This window comes from Cynoglossus semilaevis, chromosome 15 (assembly GCF_000523025.1).
Source record: "Cynoglossus semilaevis isolate Cse_v1.0 chromosome 15, Cse_v1.0, whole genome shotgun sequence".
In the NCBI taxonomy this organism is placed as follows: Eukaryota; Metazoa; Chordata; class Actinopteri; order Pleuronectiformes; family Cynoglossidae; genus Cynoglossus; species Cynoglossus semilaevis.
The window spans coordinates 8428730-8451794 of NC_024321.1; the positions used below are offsets into that span (position 1 = coordinate 8428730).

At 40.7% G+C, this 23065-nt stretch overlaps 4 protein-coding genes across 4 annotated transcripts in view; 2 read left to right on the forward strand and 2 right to left on the reverse strand.

Annotated features, from left to right (window-relative positions):
- Window positions 1–1095: 1095 nt before the first annotated feature.
- Window positions 1096–4152, reverse strand: nipsnap3a (nipsnap homolog 3A (C. elegans)). Its single transcript, XM_008326815.3, has 6 exons — window positions 3945–4152; window positions 2595–2802; window positions 2353–2514; window positions 2126–2275; window positions 1942–2028; window positions 1096–1316 (listed from the first exon to the last, which is right to left on the reverse strand). The coding sequence occupies exons 1-6, from the start codon at window positions 4005–4007 to the stop codon at window positions 1240–1242; spliced, it is 747 nt and encodes a 248-aa protein (XP_008325037.1). The 5' UTR covers window positions 4008–4152; the 3' UTR covers window positions 1096–1239.
- Window positions 4153–4358: 206 nt separating this feature from the next.
- noa1 (nitric oxide associated 1) lies at window positions 4359–8614 on the forward strand. The gene is made up of 9 exons (XM_008326816.3): window positions 4359–4678; window positions 4860–5828; window positions 6004–6156; window positions 6348–6449; window positions 6580–6671; window positions 6771–6902; window positions 7037–7153; window positions 7391–7508; window positions 7595–8614. The coding sequence occupies exons 1-9, from the start codon at window positions 4456–4458 to the stop codon at window positions 7798–7800; spliced, it is 2112 nt and encodes a 703-aa protein (XP_008325038.1). The 5' UTR covers window positions 4359–4455; the 3' UTR covers window positions 7801–8614.
- Window positions 8134–14625, reverse strand: rest (RE1-silencing transcription factor). The gene is made up of 6 exons (XM_008326819.3): window positions 14456–14625; window positions 13042–13332; window positions 12171–12740; window positions 11804–11964; window positions 11628–11711; window positions 8134–10991 (listed from the first exon to the last, which is right to left on the reverse strand). Exons 2-6 carry the CDS (start codon window positions 13296–13298, stop codon window positions 9175–9177), a joined length of 2889 nt encoding a protein of 962 aa, XP_008325041.1. The 5' UTR covers window positions 13299–13332; window positions 14456–14625; the 3' UTR covers window positions 8134–9174.
- Window positions 14626–17656: 3031 nt separating this feature from the next.
- Window positions 17657–23065, forward strand: part of b4galt1l (DP-Gal:betaGlcNAc beta 1,4- galactosyltransferase, polypeptide 1, like) — an 11545-nt gene continuing 6136 nt past the window's right edge. Inside the window, exons 1-2 of the mRNA XM_008326820.3 lie at window positions 17657–18599; window positions 21946–22181. Of these exons, the coding sequence (XP_008325042.1) occupies window positions 18284–18599; window positions 21946–22181 (552 nt within the window). The 5' untranslated portion in view covers window positions 17657–18283. The remainder of the gene's footprint in view (window positions 18600–21945; window positions 22182–23065) is intronic.

A 23065-nucleotide genomic window follows, 5' to 3' on the forward strand; every position in this document is an offset into this window, starting at 1 on the left:
ACACAGTCAACATAGCAGCACATTCAGCATATTTGCTGTTTTCCTTGCATGTCAGAGCTAAACCACAAAAATACATATTTGGTTAGACAGAGGTTACGGTCACTAGGGGAATAAGGGGAAGTTTAACAAATAATTGTTGTTTTCTTTTTCCTTTTTTTGTACTACTGTTTTTTCACCTCTTGTCATGACACACAGAACTGCAAAGACATTCTATTACTTATCAGGTACTCCTGCCGTGAGTGTTTTCAGATAATGTTGCAGAGATTCCTCTTAGAACAACCAACTGATGGGACAAGAGATTGGATAGACCTGTGTTGATTGCTCAACATCATCCCGTCTGGGGAAATGTGTCTGTACCTTTGTACTAAGCAGCATCCGGTGTGGAAAAGAAAAAAACACACACCTTTGTTTTGCAACGGTATCTTATTTCACATTTCAAATTTTGAGATGATGTAAATTTGATATAAAAAGTCTCGTCATACTATCCCTAGGCTCATCTTAGTGTTTTATAGGAATCTGATCCTTCAGATGACTTGTCCAGGGGCCATGACAAGATGTTATGAGCAAAGTATGCTAAGAATATCTATTTTATAATTCAAAGCATATTAGACAGGAAGCAAATGACATTGTTAGTAAGGAGAATTTCTCACTTTATATTTCACATTGTAATGATTACAAATAGGACTTTTTAAAGCATTACCCATTTGAACTGTATATATGCTGACGTAAGGGAGTTTCAGATCTCAGTAGATCCACCATTTGCCTTAATTTTTGTTTTAAATGGTAATGAAATGTTTGGAGTGGCACTTTGACCCAGAGGCAATGTCTCTGTCATTGGTGTGGAACCCCAGGGTTCACCTCATGGGCAAGTTGAATCCTGGTTAGGGCGGTTGGTACCTTCCAGTGGACTCACCACCTGAAGGAAGGATCCGGGGGGTTGGTACGGTGCAGTTTGATCTGGGTGGCAGTCGTGGAGACTGCTGCCCCTGTGACCCGGTAACGGATAAGTGAATGAAAATAGATGGATGAAACGTTTGGAAAATTCCATATTTCACCACTTATTTAAACTAGTCAAGATAAGAATGTAGAAAAAAGTGTCATCTGAGTATTTTGTTTATTGGTAGACACAGACAGCATAGACACATGTATACATGCATTCACTGGAGTAATATTTATTATTATTTTATTTTACAGTCATTAGGCTCCATCTCTGGTTTTGTGGTTTAAAGAGAGAATCAGTCACTTCATAGGAGAGAAAGGACAGGCAAACAGTAGTTTGTTGTTCTGGGATTCCAGATGGGCCACGCCTTCTCTGACTGAAAGAGAGAAAAGGTAACACAGTAAATCAATCAGTTACTGATCAGTAGTTTTAGCTGATCACTAAATGTAATGAATGAAATTAAATATATATAATATGAATTAACATGGTGTTACACACAAAAGTTGAAACAGAAAACCAGCCTGTTGGATCTTTCTGCTGCATTGAGTCATCTACTAAATATAAATGGAGGTTTTAGCATAGATGGAAAAATAATAGAACATGGTCTAAAACAACTGTTTAGTATGATGTAAAATTACTGATTTTCTCCATGGACTTTGGTCTGAGAAACTTGTTCACACATTGCAAGTTTTGTTTTTTAAAGACAGGCAGGCAAATCAGTGGACAACAACCATGTTGACCAAATTGTTTGTATGTCATAGAGCAATGCTGGTGTAGCTTTTATTAGCTCAGCATTTTAAAAAGCTTCATCATTTCTTTTCTTCTTTGGTCCCTGTTGCTTGCCATGTTTTCACAATAGTTACTTAAAAGTCCTTAAAAACCCTTGCCCTTAATACACAGACATTATAATACAAAATGGTACAATTTTTTTTAAAAATTGTTTACTGTTTATTATTAGTTTTTTTTTCATAATAAACAGTAAACAAATGTCAGTGTCTCACCTGCAGCAACGATTCGGGCGTCAGTGTGAGATTTGTGACGAAGCTCAGCACGCTGGTCAGCGCTTGCATACCACCAGAGGGCGTGAACTACGAACACACACAAATGGCAAAGACAGTCGTCTCTTTTCTTAGGTAAATATTTGTCTTTTTGCTCTTTGATTAATGTCAATGTTTTCAAGTGTACCTCTGTTAAGGAGGCCAACTTCGCTGTGAAAGGCGCCCAGTAGATTCCCGTACCCTGGTGCATCACGAGCGGTCAGGGCCGCCTGGAAGGCTTTACCCCAAACTGCTGGACCGCCGGGATGCATCTGATAGGTCACCAGCTCATAGACACCTGAAACAGGTGAAAATCAGGGGCACATTTACTCTGAATGTGAGTGTGTGTTTGTGTGATAACGGGGCATGACTTACCTCCCTCCTGTGGGGCATTCTTTAAATTGCTCCATGGAACCAGGTAGGTGACCTCATTGTCCTGGTTCATCATCATCTGTGAAGCCTTGGAGAGGTACTCTGAGTTCCATGTGGCATCCTGTGCCAATGCTGCTCGCACAGCTGCCCTCTGAGCATAACTATCTGAGGTCAGATTTCACAAGTCAAAGACTTGTAAACGAATACAGATGAAGAAACAGCAGTAGCTGTAGCTGTACTCTCACCGTACTTCCATATATGAAAGACCTGGTTAAGGCCGCCATACTCAACACTCCAGTAGCCAATCAGCTGTGAGTGTGCGGTGCGCAGGTGGATTTTCTCATTGGTCAATTTAAGGAAGGAAGCGGTCTGGTGAGGGTGCAGGCAATAGGTGCGGAGCTCATAGAAAGTTTGGTGTTGCTGTTGATGGCCAGAGGAAATATACACACGAGGCTGCAGAAGGAGAAATCACAGAACAGGTCACACTCCTAACACAAACACAGAGATACATTAGACCAAACAAGACTTGAGACAAACTAAGAAGACAAAACCAGAGCCTGCTACATCGGAAATGACCATCAGAACAAACGTTAAAAGACTCATATTGACATAAACATTCACAACAAAATATTCCATTATTTTATTCTGTTACATTCTATTCACGTTGTTGCTTCCATTAATATTCACGGGGATGATCGGTCCGCTGCTGCCCCCTGTTGAACAAGATATATCATAACAAAGTTACGTGACCATGGCCATGAACTAAGTATTTCATGGTGTGGTGCGTTCAGGTTCCTCTTCTCCATAGGAATCCTGTGTTCGTGCTGTTGTTCCTTCCAGTTAATGTTCAACTACTACGTTTTAACCTGTTCACAGATGTCAGTCCAGAGGGCAAGGACAACCGAATTGTCCTCATCTAGAAGAGTGACACCAAAAGTTACACCGTGTTCCACTGATGTTTTTCACAGTTTTCAACAGTCTCGGTCAGAGAAACATGTAGTAGAAACGCATGTTGTTGGTGTCACTGTGTCTTAGTGTGCTGCCCCAAAATGTTTTTAGTCTTTGTCGAAATAGTTCACACGAACTTCCGTAACTCGTGTATTTTGCCATGCAGAGCATTTTATTAAGCAGTGTTACACACACACACACACACATATATATGTGTATATATATATATATATATATACACACATATATATATATATAAATATATATATATATATATATATATTGTATATACAGTGTATATATGTTATAATGTAACATAACAAAAAATGTGTAAGAATACATACAGGGTAATTATCTGTGTGTCATACAAAAAAGCTGTTTGTGTACACTGGTATCCAAATGTTGGGTGTGCAGGTTCGTGCGCTTACTTGTAGTTGCTGCAAAGTTTTGAGCAATTCTGGCATCCATTCTGATTGCATGTATCTTTGGGATAAAGTTGTCCATTTTATTTTAAATGATAGGAGTTGCGTGTTTACGGTTAGACACATACGCAAGTTTTTAATAGTAGTCGCCATCTCTACAACAAGTGTGTATAACAACGAAGGTGTGTGTGTGTATGTGTGCGTGTCTATTGGGTCTTCACTCACCTGTGCAGCAGCTGTAGCATTAACAGCAGCTGATTTTAGTAAAAAGCTTCTGATTCTATTCATCTTAAATCTGAACCGAACTGTTAGAAGAAAAAAGACAGATATGCAGCGGAGTTGTATTCCTTACTGTCTAACTGTCTCTCTCACACACACACACACTCACTCACTCACTCTCTCTCTCTCTCTCTCTCTCTCTCTCTCGCTCTCTTTCGCACTTCCGCTCACAAACACACACAGACCCACAAGTGTTGTTTAATTTTGTTTGTGGGTTTAATCTTCAAAATGACCTCTTAAACCAAACATAAAATCATCTCCATTTAATCACGCCAGTTATAGCAATCACGCTCGTCTTTTAAAAATTTGTTTCGGAAACGAAAACTTTTACTATTGTTATTACTTTGGAGCGACAAAAACGTACATTTGACGTCACTTCCTTTCAGGAAGTAAGATGGTACCGACTGCAGCAAGCGCATGTGTTTTGTCTCCAAGGTGAGTTGTGTGTAGTCCCATCATGGCTCTAGTATCCCGTTTGCTCCACGTCTCTCGGGCATGTCTTATCTGGGGCTCTGTACCTCGGGGGCTCTGCGCCGCTAATTGTCGGGTTATTACGGGCTCAGAACCGGCCTTTGGTCCTAGTCTGACTCGTCAGTTCAGCAGCAGAGATCGCAGGAGCATCGGCAACTACACCGCAGACCCGAGCATGGAGGAAGAGTTCGTGTTCGTGGACCTAATTGGTAAGAGTAACAACTGCTAATATTGTTTAGACTTTGGGTTATTGTGAGCCAATAGAAGAGTCGCAATAGAAAACATTGACGGAAACTACCTTTGAATAAACACACAACTATAACCCTAATCTCAGCGAATATATAATCCATATGATGGATGTCATGATCTTTGTCATGATTCTTTATCCAGATGCTGACTCTGTTGATGAAGAGAGTGATGCAGCTCAACGGATGCAGCTGATGTCATCCACCCCTTCCTCTGCATCATCCCAAACCTCGTTACCTGGCCTGTCTTCTCGCCCGCATCATCACAAACACTTGAGATCCTTGGAGAGTCAGCTAAAAAGTCTAAAGAATGAGGACCAGCAGGAGGCAGAGTCTGATGCTCTCATTCAGTTCCAGGATGTTGAGTTTCCCCTTGAAGACAACCTTGTGAGTGCAAAAACCAAAAAGAAGAAGGCAAAGATTAAGGGTGAGCACACAATCTTTGGAACACCTGATGTGAACGAGCCCCTGAGCAATACTTCCTGTTCCGGCTGTGGCGCCATACTGCACTGCACTGCTGTGTACACTCCAGGGTACATACCCAATGAGAAATACAAGGTATTGCTAAAGGACGGGGGTCTAGAAGGGGCAACCTGTCAACGCTGCCACCTACTCACTCACCACAAGAAGGCGCTGGAGCTGCAGGTGTCCAGAGACGAGTATCGCAAGGTAGTCAAGCGGCTACAACCTCTGCGGGCGCTTGTGCTGCTTATTGTGGATCTGCTGGACCTACCGCACACCATCATCCCTGACCTGCCACAGTTGGTTGGCACCAACAAACATGTGGTCGTACTCGGTAACAAGGTGGACCTGCTGCCTGCCGATTCATCTGATTACCTGAAGCGGATAAAGCGTCAGCTTGTCCTTTACTGCCAGGAGGCAGGGTTTGGGGACCAGATCACTGACGTGCACTTGATTAGTGCCAAGACAGGCTATGGTGTGGAGGCACTGATTTCAAGCCTGCAGCGCTCCTGGAAGTACAAAGGCGATGTCTTTTTGGTGGGAATAGCTAATGCTGGGAAGTCCACACTCTTCAACACATTGCTTGAGTCAGACTTTTGCAAATCTAAGGCCAGAAATATCATCCAGAAGGCGACCATTTCTCCGTGGCCTGGTAAGACCATTCCCACCTGTCTGATAATAATATTATTATTTATGTAGTTGTTATTATTAATAACTGATGTACTTTCATTCTAACTGTTATGTGTTACAGGACAATGGTGATTGCTCTGGTATTATGCCACTAATCCTGTGATTCTGTGTTTTCTTTCTGGCTTCGATGCGTACAGGTACCACACTGAACCTGTTGAAGTTTCCTATCATGAACCCCACACCATACAGAATGTTGCGGCGCCTGGACCGGCTTAATACATCAGATACTGAGATGTCACAAGAAGAACATCGGAGACTGGCACAGTTAACGAAGCAGGGATATTTAGTTGGTAAGAGTGTGGGCTTAGACAATAATCCCCTAAACACAGATTGATCACAGAATTATTGCAAAAATGTTTTCCCTTTGAGCGTCAGCTACAATGTAGTGGCCAAGCCAAAGATTCTTCTGTGTAAAAGATGTACCAAAATCTTCTTGCGGCAGAAATATAATTTAATCTTTCTCTGTTGCCAATCCACTCAGGTAATGTTGGCAGAACGTTTGGTGCTAAACCCAGATTGGATGAAATTGAGTTTGATCCAGATAGTCTGGCCTTTGGTGATGATGTCCAACATGCAGAGACAGGTGAGGTCACTGGGAGAGCCTTTGCAATAGGCTGACTCTAATACCCCTTATCTGACTCTTATTATATATACTCTCTTATATATATATATATATATATATATATATATATTATAATCCTATTATTTCGTAGAAGTCAGTAAGAAAACGGATGCCTTCACTCACAATGAGCTAAAGGAGGCTCACTGGCTGCACGACACTCCGGGCATCATGAAGGAGAATGATGTGAGGAAGCCTGACTCCACTGCATCACTGATCAGAGTCATAAAAGCAGTGGGCGGGGCTACAATAATACTCCTCTCTCTGTCTCTGTCGTTTGTCCAGGTCCTAGACTTGCTAACTGAACAGGAAGTGAAGATGGTGGTTCCTACATATGCCATCACTCCACGCACGTTTGTGCTAAAGCCTGGCATGACGCTGTTTGTAGGAGGCATAGCCAGGATTGACTTCTTGCAGGTTAATTTACACATTGCCGAGTCTTTATTTTACACCATTATTATTAAATTAATAAATTATATATTGTTTGATTTTTTTTTTCTTGAGTGTAGGTTGTTTGTTGACTGCTTTATGAATTGTTGTCTTTGCTGCAGGGTCAAAAGTCTTGCTGGTTTTCAGTTGTGGCTGCAAATCCTGTCCCAGTTCACATCACCAGGCTGGAAAAAGCTGATAGTGTTTATGAAAAACATGCTGGACATGTGCTGCTTGGGGTGAGTCAAATGACCATTGTTTAAGATGGAATATAGTCTTTAGAGAGTTACTACTGTTGTCTGTAGGAACAGTCTGCAAAAATGTCAATTTTTTAAACTTGCACAGAATGTTAACACTTACAGTCTATCCTGTTATTCCCCTTCTTTTTGTGTTGACATCTGTGTTTGAGTTTTATTCTTTCACCTAGAGGCTGTCTCTGCCACTGATAAATATTTTTACTTAAACCTTGTGTTCAGGTCCCAATGGGGGGTACAGAACGAATGAAACGGTTTCCAGAGTTGGTTTCTCAGGAAATCAAGTTAAAGGGGCGTGGCCACCTGGAAGCAGCTTCTGACATCACACTGACATCTGCAGGTAAATGCCACAACTGTTTTTGGAAAAAAAGAGTCTGTTCCTTCTCAGCCGATTCACGGCCCCATCCTCTGTCCGTCTGTCTGCAGGTTGGGTTGCTGTAACGGCGGTTGAAGACGACGAGGTCACACTCAGGGTTCATGGTCCAGCTGGGGTGCGTTACAGCGTGAGAACGCCACCGCTGCTTCCTCACATTGTGACTGTTAAAGGAAAACGTATCCACAAATCCGTTTCCTACAAATCAGTGAAGCCACGACCCCTAGTGAATGAGGGTATGAAGGTCAAAAAAAGGTAAAGCCTTGTTGTTGGAGTGGACTGAACTCATCTTCAAAATAAAACACAGTGGTTGACTGGTATTGGAATCACAGCTGCAGACTTCAGCACTTTGTAGGGCAACCGGTGTTGATGGTCCTCAGGATTGTCCGTCGGTCGTAAAAAGTGGATGATTGTTTGAGTAGAACAGTGTTATAAAGCTGTAGTTTCATTAGTTTTTAACCATGATGTTTGTCTGTAAATACTGAACGCTTGAAGATTTAACTGTATCCTTATTCAATAGACTTATAGTAAACTGATCATATGTCATTGGGTTTTATATAAAATGAAAAAGAAATCACAGAGGAAACTTTGGAATTTTGAAATATTGTGTATTTGTGAAAATTATTTTTGACTAATACAGTTTGAAAACCAAACACCAGAAAAACAAGTCTGTTTACAAAACGTTAGTTCAGTACAACATTGAAGAATTGTTTGAAGAATTCTGAACCTTAATTTTCTAAAGTCTGATAAGATTTTACTTTTTTTTTACTAGAAAGTGATAAACACACAGTTTGTCATGGAAAAGAAAAGGATTTTGTTATTCTTTGACAGTAGAGAGTAGTAGGCACGAGGCAGGAAACCAATCATTTCATCAGTTGATGACTGATCAATGAATAGATCAGCTGCTTGAAACAACAGTCACACAAAAGCATCACTTTCTCATCACTGGCAGTAAATCTGATGTTTTTCCAATGTTCTTCTCTTCTCAAAGACATCACTTTGGCATCCACTATTGCACAATAATACAGTTTTTACAGAGCTACAGAGCTAAAATTTTGAATCATAACACAGCAGGTAGAACTTAAAAAATGCCCCACCAACATGGTTGACTTGATTGTCAAAGGCACTGACGCTTTATAAAGAAAAAGAAAGGGCACATTGACTTCACTGTAGCTGTAGTTCTAACCTATGTAGTGCCACAATGACAGAAGAATTAACAACAAAATGTCAAAACGGGACATGTATATATATATCACTATGTACAAAAACAAATCAAAAGACCAAACAACAGGGGGCGCCACAAGACAATGAATATTTTAGGTAAACATTTGATATCATGTTTTTAATGCCTGTCAATGTCACCACTCAAGAGTTTATAAACCTATTATCTACAATGAACAGTGTGATGATCCTATTTTACCTTAAGAAAGGAATTCTACATCAGTGTGTAATTTGATTCATAATACAAACAACTGAAACAAGCACCTAGCCTTTGACACTGATACTAAACTGGTGAAGTGTAGGATAAAAAGGGAGTCATTTGAAACTAGAGGTCACAAAGCAACAGAAATAACAAATAATAATAATAAAAAAAAGAAACACAAAAGGTTCTTGCTGACGTTTTAGATCTCTCTCACTTTTGGGCGTTGGCACTGTTGTTAATGTAGTAAACGTTAACCAGGTGACGGTTCAGGTGGCGGCGATATGCCACCTCCATTGGAAAAGTGCGATCGCAGAAGATGCACAGGTGACCCTTCAGCTCCGTTGGTGTTGGGATCTCCTCTGTGGGGGTCTCAGGGTCGTTGGCCATCTTACCTGATCTGGCCCCATTGAGGCCTGAGTCATCGCTGCCCTCAGAGGCGCTGTCACTGATGTCACTTCCTCCCTCATGGCTGCTGTGTATTCCCTCATCATCCTCTGGGTCTGCAGGTTTGTTTCGCTGGCTCGGAATCAGCAGAGGCGGGGGTGAAGTGGGTTTGAGGAACGTTGGAGCGGTACAGTCTTTAGTTGGAGTAGGCGTGTCCTCACCTGAGGATGAACAGGTGGGTGGAGTCTCCATCTTTTCTGAGAGATTTTCAGACACTTGAGGGCTTTGTGTGGGTGTAGGTGGATGCTCACACATCTCAGTGTCTAGCTGATCATCCTTGTGAGTTGAAGCTTCTGGAACCTGCGATGTTCTGCTGCAGACGATGTCTTTGTGTTGAAGACATGTCTGTTTGTTGTCAGGTTTTTCTTTCTTCTCCAGACATGTTACCACCGTCTCAGTGGCTTTTTGCATCGGGTTGAAGGTTTTGACTGTAGTACTCGCTCCTGAAGCAGGTTCTGGTACAACCTTCTTTGTGGTGGTGGCAGTTTTCAGTCGTTTGGGCTTGACCACAGCCTCAGGTGAACTCTTGCTGGACAAATCCAGAACCTCTGATATTTTTCTTTTTCCTGCTCTGTCTTTCACAGTCTTTTCCTTCTGAACTTTCTCCTGAGCTTCTGGTTTCTGCTGAGTTTCTTCTACAGTGTCAGGAATTGTCTCAGATTTCTTTGATCCAGACCTTCTACTCTTGTTTACACTTTTGTTCTCTTTCCCGCTGTTGTCATTCTTTTGTTCTTTGTCCTTCTGAGGCTTTGCCTTCTGCTCTTCTTTCTTCTGCCTGGAGGTCCTTTCATCCTTGGCTCTTGCCTGGTCTGGTTTCTCTGTCTTGGTCTCTGGTTGGTCTTGCACATCCAGGGCTACAGCCTCTTGCTCATGGACAACTAAAGATTTCTTAAATCTCCTCCTGATGGCAGTTGCAGTTTCTGCCTGGGTTCCAGTTGCTACAGCAACACATTCGCCACGATTCTCTGTCTTCTTCTGTCTTGTTGAGACTTTCTTCTCTGGTTCTACTTTATCTTTGGGTTTGGGGGCTTTATCTTTCTCTGGACACACCTTGGCTTTCTTACTGGACTTTTCTGGCATTTCGCTTGGTTGGCTGACACTTGACCTACTGCTCTTTCTAATTGAAAGATTGATAGGAATTGACTCTGAGACCATCTCCTCCTCTTCATCCTCCTCCTCTACATCGTCATCATCAAAGTCCTCCTCCACACAGGACGAACTGTCGTGTTTGTTTGTTTTGGTATTGGCGTTTTCCTCTAAACCTCCAGGCTCTGTTTTTTTAACACGCAACTTGACGTTGGAGACATCCACAGAGACGTCACATCCAGCGTGCCTGGACTTAATGTGATACTTCAGGTTGCACTTCTTGGAAGCGGCATATTTGCAGAGGGGGCAGAGGAACTGGCGGGGGTTGAGGTGGAGTTCTACGTGCTTTTTGAAGTTGCTGCGATCTGCCGTCTTGTAGTCACAGTAGGGGCACGACAGCGGTTTCGGCCCGTTGTGGACTTGCCGAGCATGGCGGGTCACCTCATGCTGATTGGCCGCCAAGTAGTTACAGCTCTCACATTTAAAGGGACGCTCACCTGCAGAATAAAAAGTCTGATGTTAGGACCTGGTTGTTTTGAACCATTCGACACGTCAGAGGTTCATGCAAACAGCTACAACTGAATCACAAAAGTCATGGATCAGCATGGTGTGAACATAGGAATATCACACATTGATATTACCAATTGTTAAAGCTGCTGCTGTAAGTGCTTTAATTTTGACCCATTTTAAGGAGGTTTTCATTAAATGTATGACGAGTGTCACACAACTATATGGTGTTTGGCAATATTTTGGCTCTGTTGGATAACTGAATAAATGATGTACAGCAGCTTTAACACTCATCTGGAGTCTGACCATGCGGGAAACACAGCAGCAGTAGCACAAAGCAACAACAACACACTGTGTGGGTCTGGGTTAACACACATTACCATGTTAGTCCTCTGCTCCATTGAAAGAAAAGCAGACACAAGATTCAACAGTAAGTTGTCGTAACAAGTCCTATATGCACTGTAGTATTTTTTAAAATAAAACAGTCTATCTGGGTTATTCATGTGAAATTAGCAACTACGCTTACTGTGGATGTCAGTGTTGGTATCAAACATGATGTTGGCTTTATATTAGGACAAAATGTCAACATAGATATTCAGCTCATTGACAGCCTATTATCAACTCACCCGAGTGTGTCCTCATATGGCGGGTCAAATGTGTCTTCTGTGCACTGGAATAGTCACAATATAAACACTGGAAGGGACGCACACCTGAACAGCAGCACGGTGGAAAAGTCAGGTTAACAATACAACTATTTAGAGACGGGTAAACAGGTAGATATGCGTGGTGTTTGTGGACCCACCTGTGTGTGTGCGGATGTGCTGGATGTAGTTGCTCTTTCTGTCAGAGAAGTAGGAACACTGAGAGCAGGTGTGGAGTTTACTGGGGAAATGATTCCTCAGGTGTTTCCTCCAGTGATATTGACTCACTGTTGTGTAAGGACACAACGTGCACTTGAAGACCCTGCAGACAGGGGGAGGCAAAAACAGGTTAATTTTAGTGTTACTCAATGGTTTACTAATTGCAAGTGTTCAATACTATATCAAACCAAAATTACATTTCATTATACCTATAAGTATCTGTCTGTGCCATGAATTTATTTCTTTCCACTGATTTGACACAAGTTTTCTTTTATATATTTACACACTGTTGCACTGTGATTGAGGTACCTGTGATCTTCTCCTTCTTTGCTGTGATGCTTCAGGTGAGCGATGTAATGATCATATCTGTTGGTGTTGTAGCCACATCTCTCACACCTGATCAGCCCTTTGATGTCCCCTGCTGTGGTCCCTGATCCACTCTCAGCGCCGCTGCCGGTCTCCTCTCCTGATGGTGGGTGGTCCTCAGGTGTCTGCGCCCCACTGCTCCTGGTTTTGCTCCGCCCCTCCACACGGTTTACAACCATCAACTTGCTAGCACTGTGGGTGCCGAGGTGTTTTACGAACTCTTCTTCACTTTGTGCTTGGAAGTGACATGGTTTACAGTGAAACGGTTTCTTCTTCTTGATGCTCTCTACTGCCACAGGGGCACTTTCCTTGCTCTGCACATCCTCATGCTGAGGTAATTTAGTGGAGGGGTTAGACTGAGGGCGGTGAGATAGATCCTCAGCTTTGTCAATATTGTTGTCGTCTGCATTCGCCACATTTTGACCATTACCAGCCACAGTGTTGGTGGGACCTGGTGACTCAGGATACTCTACAATGCAGACCTCCACATTGTTCTGGTTGTCATAACTGTATCTGAAAGCACACACAGATGCTGTTAATGCATACAAATGAAGTGATGTGGTTACACACATATCGGAAAACTTAGTGATTCAGAGGTGCTAGTTGTGTAGTTGGAAAGTGGAGTGTTTGAAACTAAAGAATCTCTAGGCCATTGTTGTGAGAAAAAAAAAAGTAGTCTAGACATAGACCCCAATACTTCAAAAACTAGCTCAGCACTTTTGGTCATTTTATGAGACCACACCCTGAAACTTAAGTCCTCGATGCAGAAAGCTCTTTCGATGTCACAGGTGGATGACTGTTTGATGATACTGACCTGATGACACCCTCATCTTCACTGTCTGAGTAGCTGCTGGACACCGTCTTCAGCTCCATCATCTCCTTTTCATCAGCTGTGCTACCATCACAGCCGCCTGTCTCCCCAACCGCAGTCACTGCTGCCACGTTGGCCAGCATCACAAGCTGTGGGGCAGGGAGAGTGTCCTTTGGCATGTCACTGATATTTGGACTACCCTCCATCAGAGGCACACCCACAGGAAACATCTCCACTGAAAATGCCGTTTGGGCAGCCATCTTGAGTTTGTCACCTTCACAACCAGGCAAAAAGCTACAAACAAGTGAAGGGTCAGTCAGTCTGAAGTCAAACAAAAGGAAACAAAAACTAAATTCTGAAAAATTATAAATGCCTTTTATAGTGGCCTTAAAGTTGAATCGCCTACTTAATCTTGATCTGAGACACAATATACACAATAAAAGACTTTCTGTGAGAAATTAATCACTCAAGTTGTAAATATGATTGGATTTATGTCACATAAAGTACCAAAAGTTAAAATTTGCATCCTGAAGATTTCTGGGTATTAATGTCAAAATCTAAGAAATAAACTATCAGATTGTAATGATGATGTTTAAAGGATGCCAACTACTAAAAAAGGAGGTGTGTGTATGAAAAAAAAATATATATATAATTTTGAGTTACAACGTTTGACAATCTTTAATTTATACTTGGTGATTTAGTACCAGTGATAAAACGTGTCATTGTTACAAGTGATAAGGTCAATAAAAAAAAAAACTCAAAGAGAGTCTGTCCGCCATTTTGAAACAGCACCACATCTCAGTCGACAGCGACACAAACAAAGTTTGTAAAACAACAGAAACTACGAAGACTGATTCTGACTGTAGCATTTATTATAGTTAACCAAACACACAGTCTTCTAAAAGACATTATCACAAGTGAAAACGTAAATACGTTACAAAGATTACTGTAGTTTGGTTTAAGGAAGTGAAAAGCGATAGCAGCTAGAGCTCACAAAGTAAAAATCGGACAGGTGATTAAAAGTTCTTCGTGCCTCTTTCAGTGTGCGCACATTAACTTTAACGGCTTTTCAATATTTTTTGTATACTCTTGTTTTACTTTTAATACAGTTTGATCGGTAGCCTATTTCTGGTGCACATGCGTTGACATGCGTAAACTAGTAATGTCTTTATATCGGATTCAAAAATGTTTGATTTATGCATGAAGCTTCTTTCGAACTCTGAACGCGAGTGTGATGCAACGTGAGGCCGCAAAAGTTAAAGATAATGCGGACACGGCCACCGAGTGTTAGCCATGGTCCTGATCAGCCCCGGACAGCGCCTCCATTTTACTTTTACTTCACTCAAACTTCTTCAGCCGCCGCCCTAGAGTTCTCCTCTGCCTGATACTGACCAAACCACTCCCCGCTTCAACTTACCGACTCTCCGTTACCAAGTTCCACCAACTTTTCGTCAGCTTTTGCTCGCTTTTCTTCTACTTCTCCTCGACGACGATCGTAGACAAAAGTAGAGTCGAGCAAGTTTCCGCACATTCCTACACAGCAGCACAGCAGCGCCACGTAAGGCCGTGACGTCAACACGTTGTCCTGGCCCGAAGATTAAGTTTATAAAAAAACAACTACAAGAATATGTTGGAATAGGATTCCCTACAGTTAAATTTGCGTAATGTAAGATTTATTTTTGCAGAAATTATAAATGAGATAACATTCATTGATACTATTGTACCAATTGTATCGATCCTTTAAATTATGTCATCCTTTGGAAAGGCCAATTGTTGCGTGGTCTCTGTAAATACGATTTCTATTCATGATGGTTTTACTTAATTTTATGATTTTTTTTGTATTATTGTATATATTTTAATCTATAAACGTTTTTTGCATGATGCTTTACCACCTTTATCCACTAGATGGTGCTCTGTATAACGTAAAGTACATGTGGACGATTTGTTACGATTTAAAAAAGTATCCCAACCATCCACACAAATCTCAAATAAGCACCATGTCCTATTCGGTTTTGTTTTGCTCCACCCACAGAGTCAACTTTGTCCTAGTAAACATTTCACTGTTAGTGTAATTGTGCGTGACATGTGTTACCACCTTAAGGTTCTAGACATTTATAAAGGCTTTTGCATATTAAAGCGTTAAAGCTAAAACACAAAAGCCACGTGATATGGTTAAATGCACATTGCATTTGGAGGCAGTTGGAGGATCTCTTGGCTGAATCAGGACTGTCAATAGCACCAGAGTGGTTTTCTACAAGTCACTTAATGGAATTATTTTGGTGCAAATCTGATTATAGAATGAAAGAATATGTATACCTAGCTATGGGAAATGGTTATATTTGTTATGTGGAATGGAAACATGTATACGTATCATGATATTTTGCATTAAATGTTCGATGTTCAAATATAAATAACTTGAGCCAAACACGTGAGGATTTAATACCTGGGCTGGAACAGGGGGCAGTTTCGTTCCTCTGTGTTTGCCCCTCCTACTCTTATTCTCTCGTTGTGGGTGTCCAAGTGGCGTGGCTTCCCGGTGTCCTTTTACTCATTCCACTGTGGTTCCTACAGCAGCACACCTGGTTTTCATCAGCTCATCAGCAAAACAGCATAAATATCCTGGGAACCGTTCTCTACTTTTTACTTCCTATTGTTCAGGCTTTTATGTTGTTCTGACAGCACAGGCGTATGGTATTAAAATACACTAATGATTTGTCGTTGGAGCTTAAACGCTGTCTTCCTCACTTTAATGCAGTCTTCCTTTGCGGTCTGGTTGCTTTTCAAAGTCACAAGGTGTTGTTTAATCAAAGCTGCAATGTTCTATTTTGTGTTTACATACATTTTCTTTTTCTTACCACACATTGTTGCTTGCTTATTTTGCTTCTTAGAAAAACAGTGATATATTATTTTAAGTAGGCGTCTGCTTGCTTGTTTTGCATACTTGTTAGTTCTCTACTGGAAACTGAGCAAGTCTTAAACTTTCTTTGGCTGGATTTCTTCTATCCAGCTGAGAACAATTCTCTCTCCTTACATCTGTGTACACTTTGGATGCATAGTGTTTGGAGGAAGCATGACTGTGCAGCTGTTCCTCTGGCAGGAGAGAGAAATGTCTTGTTCAGATTGTATTCATTTTTATGTGACATTTCTGGGGTTAAAAAAAGAAGTTGGAGTGATATATTCTTGTGGTTTACACTTACTTCCAGCAGCTGGTCTTTTTGATAGCAAAGTCACAGGGTCTGCTCTGACCTGTGGATAATACTTCTATGTTTGATGCACAGGATTTTAGCCATCCTTGTGATTGTGATGTTATAGGGTAGCAGTTTCTCACACTTTCTCTATTGATGAAATAATGTAATTGCGGAGCCATTCTAGATGGATTTCTGTTCTTCCTACTTCTATAACCCAGATGTCTATTTGCATTTGAAGGCAGTAAAACCAGTGGGACCATTTAGAGATGGTCTGCCACAGGGTCTGCACTTCACTTGATGTGGATTGCCACACGTGTGTTTGTACTTTTTCTACACAAAGGACAGCCACCAACAACAGTCATGTCACATCTGTTTTGTGCACACAATACTTCAGTGGGTGTCATATGACAGCCACTATCTCCTAAGTGACACCAAAGTTGGTCATCTAGATGGAGCACTGTCACATTTCCAAACTTATACTGAAAACGAAGCAATATTGTAGTTGGATCATGTCATTTTTAGGCAATGAAAACTTTGCTATTATAAGCTGAAGAAAAAAGGTTTTAATTTGTACTTTCTCACGAATTGAGAAAGAGACAGAGAGAAGGAGACTTGTGTGTCTCTCTACCAGGCTGCTTGTTTACAAGCATTAAGCAAATGAAGAGAGCCACGACACATTCTTGATGAAACTAAAATAAACTAAACATTTTCTTAGTAAAATTCACAAGTACATATTGAAAAGTAGGTCTTAGCAGAAAGATTTCACAACTGGGACTGCCTCTGTGTGGCCCAGATAGGACCCTTTATAGCCGGTTGAACAGCAGTGTCGCCCAGTCCCCGGTCCCTGACTTCTGGTTTGTTCTTCTATTCTTTTTTTATAGCAGCCCTTTTTGCAGCTCAATATGGTTGAGACATAATGTTAGAGAAAGGCTCATACTGAAACATATGCTCATGCCAATCCATCATCTTTTTCAAGAAACTCCATGGGGTTTTCAGGAGTGTAATGCCAGGGCTTATTCTGAACAGTGGGCACAGACAGTACCTAGACATAACAAAGTAGTTTCTAACATGTGATCCAGGTCTATCCCAAATTAAAATGTCTGTTGTATTATGAAGGAGAGCCCATGTGTAAATCCTTTTTACTTTCATGTAATTTCATTTTACAAAACGGCAATAATATTTCCCGAATGTTTTAAAAATGTAGTTTAGGGAAAACGCAATAAGACTCAAACCTGCCTCTGTACAAAAATTTTACCATTGTGTTGTAATTTGTAGTATAACACTGAAAATCTTACTTTCTTTCTGCTAGATACAATTAATTAAACACACCGCATTACATGAGATTGCGCGTTGCTATTGTACATCTGCCCCGTCACAGACAAGACACACCCTCATAAAAAGGATCATTTACTTGTCTCTCACTCTAACGGTATCAGTCGTTATCCATGTGTGATTGAGCCGCGCTGTGTTCTCGTTACAGCTGTTTGCATTGGTTCCTCTTATCATCTGAAAGGCCGACAACTCTGACTCAAACAAAAGGGGAAATGAAAAAAAAAGTTCCAGCTTGGCTGGTTTTTTATCTGAAACTGTAACCGGAAGTGTGACGTCGAACTGTGGAATAAATTGACGACTTGTCCCGTACTTACTCGTTCTTGTCTGCGTGGAAAAGTGTCGTATTTGTATTGAGGGTCTACATTCGAGTGATTGTTTTAAGAATTTTTTTTTCGCAGAAACTTCAGTGTCGTCCATGTCTTTTTCAACCGAGGTTTTTTGACGGGTGTCTGGACTCGACACCCGCTTAGCGCTAGCATCAGCTAACGGATAAGCGTTATAACTTTTGGTTGCGACACAATTTGGAAATATAAGTTTTTTATCTCATTTTTGTAAATATTCAAAGTCCGGCGTGTTGGATGTGATGCCAGGAAAGATGAGGATTAGAATTAGTAGCTAACATTCCTTTCTGTCTTGTCTCCCCAAGTCCCCTAGTTCCTCCTCCTTATCTCGGCGCCTCTGGGGCCGAGCGGCGGCTCCTGTGCTCGGTTTCATTTTCCGCTCCCATGACGCTTACCAGACGCACAGACTTCTACTTCCTCCACAGCACCTGTAAGGTGGTGGTACTACTCTGCTTGGTCCACATTTCTGTCACCCTCGTGTTCTATGTCCGCTCCTTGGACCTCCGCTTTGCCTTTGCTCAGAACCAACAGTCCGGCGGCAGCAGCAGTAGTAATGTGAGCCAGCGAAACCAGGTCCAAGACTCCAGGATCACAGTAGTGACCACGACCCGGAGTCAGCAACTTAACGTCGCAGTCCAACAGAAGTCTCAGCCCGATGTTAAGAAGCTAGAAAAATGTCCTGAAACCTCACCCCTGCTGGGTAAGTCTGAATCCAGTCATTGGGTAGCATTGAATGATCAGTAAATTTATTAGACAAAAAACAACAAAAAAAAAAAACAACAACTAACTAACAATAACAATAACTAAATAATTTGTCATCATTTAATGAGTATGATTTATACATGCCGTCATATTAGACAAAGCAATTATGTGAAATTGTTTATTGTCATTAAAGTTCAAAAAGTCGATTTGTTTAAGCCTGTTACATAATCGTGTTGGTCCTTCTAAATGCTTCAAAATAAACGCACACTGGCTCCACAGGCTTGATTTCTGTCTCCCATGCAGTGCAATGTTATTTTATACCCTTTACCTTAATGTTGCGTATTGATTTCAGTAGAGTTGAGGATAACTGTAACAAATAGTAGGGTAATAAAACACCTATGAAGGAAACATCAGGTGGAGTCCGACCAACAGTGAGCCTTTTTAATTTTCTTTCTACCACAGACAACTGACGTCAACCTATATTGACACCTTGCCTCGGGTGAAACTAACAACCTGAAATTTGATCGGGGCGAAAGCCTGCATTGATTCGTATAACGACTCCTGGACAGGTACTCGGCCCACAGAGGTGTAGCTTCAGCAGTTTTACCAGACACAGTTAAAGTATGCCTAGTCAAAATGGTGCGCCTGATACCTAAAGGTTTTGCTGTGGATATCAGGGTCTGTTAATGGCTTTAAAACAGAAGATGCTGTGAACACCACCTGGTCTTCACCTTGTTTACTGCTGTTGTGAAATTCACTGTCATTTTTTCCTCCTTTCGAGCAGGTTTTTCTTGTCTCTGTTGTTTTTCCTGGTTTGCAAACCATGAATCATAATTAAATCCATGGTTTTGTGCTAACTGGTTAATTTTTCTCTTTGCTAGTTTATGATAATTCTACTACTGAAAAGCAAGGCTTTTGTAAATGTTGACATTCCCCATACATTTATTTAACAAGTAGTTACTGTCACAGTATGAGGAGCCTACTGGAAATTATTCACATTAACAATATTTAATTTAGCCTTGTATAAATTCTCTTGGATTGTTGTTGACACATTTTGTAGTTCAGTATTCAAAGCAGCTTAAACACTGGTTTGGACATTGTGGTAAACACACGTCTGTGTTGCGCTTTTTATCTCTGTTCTGAGTTGGCCACTCAGAGCAAGGACAAAACAGTATTATCTGTTCCCTGTGTAAAACAGAGACATGCACCACACCTCTTAAGGGGAATGACTGGAATGTTTGTCCAGTAATTATTTTTTTATTTGTAGTGATGATTGTAACTGATGATTGTAAGCTGTGTAAACAAATTTCAGTTAACTGATTTTTACAGTGACACATTGAAAATGCATGGTGTACAAAGCAGTTCAGCAGTGGTTCTAGAAAAGCAGCTGAGCCAGAATGATGTTTCAGATATGGGGGTTGCAACCAGCTCATCTGCATTATAACATTTGTGTTGACTTTAGTGGAAAGGGCACGAACAATGCACAAAAAGCAAAAAAATAAAAAATAAAACAAACAAAAGGAATGTTAAATGGTCTTTGGTTCTCTTCTGCCATATTCAATTTCTATAAAATTTGTAATAACATTTCTAAAATATTTAAGCCATATTATAAAGATTGATTTGCAAATTTCCTCTACAGTGCATATAAAACATCCCTTTAAAACAAGAAAGAAAATGCAAAAGTTCAATTTTTCCTGAAAAGATGCCACAGTTTATTTACGTTCTGTTAAAGACAATATGCATGTACATTTTGGTAAAAAGCAATTAACTTCCCAATCTCAGTATTTTTCTCCAGAAGAAACAAGTGGAACCATTTCATGACATAATGTTGAAGAGAGAATAATGAGGGTTAGGGCTGAATTCCTTTGTAAAGAAGGTGTTTAACCCAAGTTAAATATTAGCCAGTGGGCGGAAAATGTCGAAATCAAATTGTTGACTCTGTGAACTGCCTTGTCCAGGAAAGGCTGGTAGCTGAGATCATGGGACTCATACTTAGGATGCACTCACACTATGGCTGTTGTGTCACAGCCAAGCGAGATTGCCCCCTAATGCAAGGATTTCAGGGCTAGTGTGAGTGCATAAGGCATGGAGCAGTTGGAGGTAGTGGGCAAAGGTGAGGAACATGGGGCCAAACTTGCGTGCATGTGAGGTCAGGTGTGTGAGTCTTCGATTTGCAGAGTCATTAATTCAAGACATTGGCTGATAGTTTACAAAGCAGCTGTGTTTGTATCTGTATGTTTTTGTGTGTGCTCCACCATAGACACACACTGTTCCACATGTATGTCGAAGGTAGATGCTGCTGCAGCAAAATTGACAAATTTCAATTTTGTTAATCGAAATAATTTCCAGTAGGCTCCCCACACTGTGACTGTAACTACTTGTTAAATAAATGTATGGGGAATGTCAACATTTACAACCAACTGTCAAGGAAATGTGCTGTACTGTACTGCCTTGCTTTTAGGTAGTAGAAATATCATAGACTAGCAAAGAGAAAAGTAACATTAGATTTTTGAAGATACATAATGCTATTTGGCACATATACATTGATATCATCTGCTTCTCACGGTGAAGTACAGCTTGAACTGTTCTCTCCCTCACAAACAGAAAAATTTGTACATTCAGAAAGAACAGTAGCTGAACCTAACTTTCAATGATTGTGACATCTCATGTATTTTGCATTTGAGGCAAATGGTTAGCTTTCCTATTTGGATGTTGATAAATGAAGATGCAAATACTAAAAAAGTATTTGCAAAATAGAAAAAAGGACATGCACAAAACATTGTGCAGTAAGTAATAATGATGATGGTTTGATTAGATGAAAGAACACAGTTCTGTCTGAAAATGCTTTGTGTCTTTCTGTTAGTAGCTAAAAGAAAGCAGGCTTTGTTTGGCTAACACTTGTATCATTTAAGTGTGACAGAATGTGTGCAAGAGGGCACAGTGTTTATGTGAAATTTTACAAGTACATGCAGCCTGTCCAAAGACCACAGATGAGTAGGTGATTTAACTGTCATTGAAGCCCAGACATCTATATCTACTGTAGAATGAGTAGTTAAAAATAAGTAAGTAAACAGTACTTCTCTGATCTGGTTAGGGAAATTAACAATTCTTTCTCTAGTTAAAAAAAGTATATTGACCAATGACATTCCATAAAATACAAACTAATAAATGGATCATTTTCTTTTTTTTCTTTTTTTTAAGATAGTTCTTTGCAAACTTGCCAACAAACATAAAGCTCTTCCAACCAATGTAATGTCTTTCTCTGGTGTCTCTGTAGTCTCTCCTAAACCTGTCTTTCTGAATTCTGTTGTCCTCCATTTGTCTCTATCGTCTTTCTCCCTCAGTGGGCCCTCTGCGGGTGGAGTTCAACTTACCTGTCACCTTTGAGGACACCAAGAAGGCCAACCCTAAAGTTGGTCCCGGTGGACATTACCAACCCCCTGACTGCGTGCCAGAGCAGAAGGTGGCTGTCATCATACCGTTTCGTAATCGTGACGAACATCTAAAGTACTGGCTGTACTACCTTCATCCTATCCTGCAGAGACAGCAGTTGTACTATACCATATTCGTCATCAATCAGGTAGGTTGGAGTCAAATATGATTAGCACAAAATAGAAAAGTGTGGCAATGTTCCTATGACACATAGTAACAAAAATGTAAAGCATGGGGGTCAAACTCAAATCCACAGTGGGCCAAAATAAAACACTGGGACGAAAACGTGGACCAAACGGAAAAATTGTAAATTCGCCTGGAACTGTGCATGTTTTCCCTTCTCCCCAGATATTTAATGTTGAATTTTTTCATATGGAAACAAACTTTAAGTTTGCGTGAACTTTGAATCTTATAAACACATAAGAAATTAAATTTAAAATAAGTCACACATCAGTGGTATTTTATTGTGCATACATCACTAATACTACATCCCTCAAGTATATGCTGTCTATATAATGGCAGGCCAGCTCTTATACACATTTGATATGTTCTCGCAGGCCAAATATAATTACTCCATGGGCCAAATTTGGCCTGCAGGCCTGAGTTTGACACTTGTGGTTTTCGTCACCTGCATGTCTAAAAATCAAAAGGACAATATAGAACCTGCAGTTATAATTAAAAGAAAAGGTTTTAGTATGTCACCCATTGCCTTGTAGGTGCAATGGGTCGAGTGCTGCTTAGAAGCACTCGGTGTTATCAACCAGTCTCATTAAAGTTAGCTTTAATTATTAATTTAACTTATTAATATAGTAATAATGTATTACTCGAAGTATTACAAATGTACTAAAATCAATAGTATCCAATAACAATTAAATATCTGAAGGATTTTGAGAGTTCTTGGCAAATTGGGTGGCTTCAATGAATAAACGACAATGCAGACAAAATACAGTTACAGTAATCAAATTTATTAATACAACACCGTTAAGGTAGTAACGGTGATATAACTCATAAACACTGATCACGGCAATAAAC